General features: G+C 39.0%; 1 protein-coding gene across 2 annotated transcripts in view; it reads right to left on the bottom strand.

Annotated features, from left to right (window-relative positions):
* The window catches only part of LOC111862421 (proton-coupled folate transporter), a 31,957-nt gene that overhangs the window by 13,007 nt on the left and 17,484 nt on the right, over positions 1 to 1,466 (bottom strand). For both annotated transcript variants that reach the window (XM_023847805.2, XM_023847807.2), the window contains one exon: positions 524 to 802. In XM_023847805.2, coding sequence (XP_023703573.1) covers positions 524 to 802 — 279 coding nt within the window. The remainder of the gene's footprint in view (positions 1 to 523; positions 803 to 1,466) is intronic.

Genomic DNA, 1,466 nt, shown 5'->3' with positions numbered 1-1,466 from the left:
AAAACACATCATTCATAACAGAAACAGCTCGCAATAGCCACAGGAACGTTGCTGCAAGACAGGCATATGTAACGACGACTTAGCGCTCTTAAACGCGTGTGTCATTAAATACAGTCCTCCTGACAACAGGCCAGTGAAAAATCTAACAATCTACAGCAAAACCATCAATTATTATGGGCGTTATAACATACGTGTGCAGCTGGACGAAACATACACGTCGAACCCCCCCAGACGATTTAAATCCCTGACGAAACATACACGACGAACCACGGCAACGGGTTAAAGCAGGCAGTATATACATATATTTACCAGTGAAATTTTAAAGCTTAATTTCTTGTTTGGAGAGAAGTAGTTTCCTAATTTGAAGAAAATTTATTAAAAACACTTATAAAGGATTATTTTGGCATACATTACACATGGTTCACATATGTAGTTAATTTTTTCATATATCTGGGTTTAAGTCTAAGATATCGTAAGGCTGTGCTGTACTGCATGTGCATAGAATAATACAGAATACACTGACCTCTTTGGAATGTGTATAGAGCCATGGCAATGAAGAGTATCACCAAGTATGTTCGTCTGTTTCCTGGTCGCTTCCTCACTACAGCTTTCACTGACTGCACCACATGATCACAGTCAAAGAAGTCACTAAAGAAATTGCAAGGCATTGGCTGCTGGCTGTCAGTTGTTCTCCATTTGAGTCGCCACAAAGCATATAGAATTGCAGAAAGTAGCAAGGATGCATTGATGCCAAACATGATTGCATAAGAATATCCAGTAACAGAACTCCATAGGTATTTCCCTATAGATAAATCACAATAATTTAACAATATATGTATCATTTTATATTACCAAGCACATTCAGCATTTAAATGCTTCCTACTAAATCTCATTGGTGTTTCCATCTCTATCCATTCATATAACTGACTCTAGATGTGTCTGTGCCCACTTAACGAATATTTCTCCTACTATATCACACCAATGTTTCATACATTTCTATATATACAGGGTGTCCCAGGAGGAATGTGCCAAACTTCGGGAGGGCGTTCCTTATGTTAAAGTATGCCGATATAACCCAAAACACCTATGTCCAAAGTTGAACGGTTACGGAGATAATGGCCCAAGAAAAGTGTGGTCTTCTAGCGGGTCCACGGATTATACCTATCAGCTGAGAGGAATTATCTCTGTTTGTCCTTGACTGCCGTGATTCATCCTATCCGTGCTTATGGAGTTGGCTTTATCAGAACGCGCAGTCAGCACGTTACGTCATCGCTTACCATTCATGTGTCATGTACAGTGCTTGGAACTCTTAACGACAACTTTGAGATGGCATGCGAGTTTTTTGTACTTCAATTTTATGGCTTCATGTCACTCACAAGTTAGTTTGATGTTACGTACATTATTAACGTTACAGAATCCACATATTCCTGCCAGTTTTAATATCTATTTTGTAATCAACAAGTGTG

This window comes from Cryptotermes secundus, unplaced genomic scaffold, assembly GCF_002891405.2.
Source record: "Cryptotermes secundus unplaced genomic scaffold, Csec_1.0 scaffold741, whole genome shotgun sequence".
NCBI classification, from domain to species: Eukaryota; Metazoa; Arthropoda; class Insecta; order Blattodea; family Kalotermitidae; genus Cryptotermes; species Cryptotermes secundus.
Note: the sequence above shows the minus strand (reverse complement) of the source record. Positions and strands in the feature narration are given on the sequence as shown.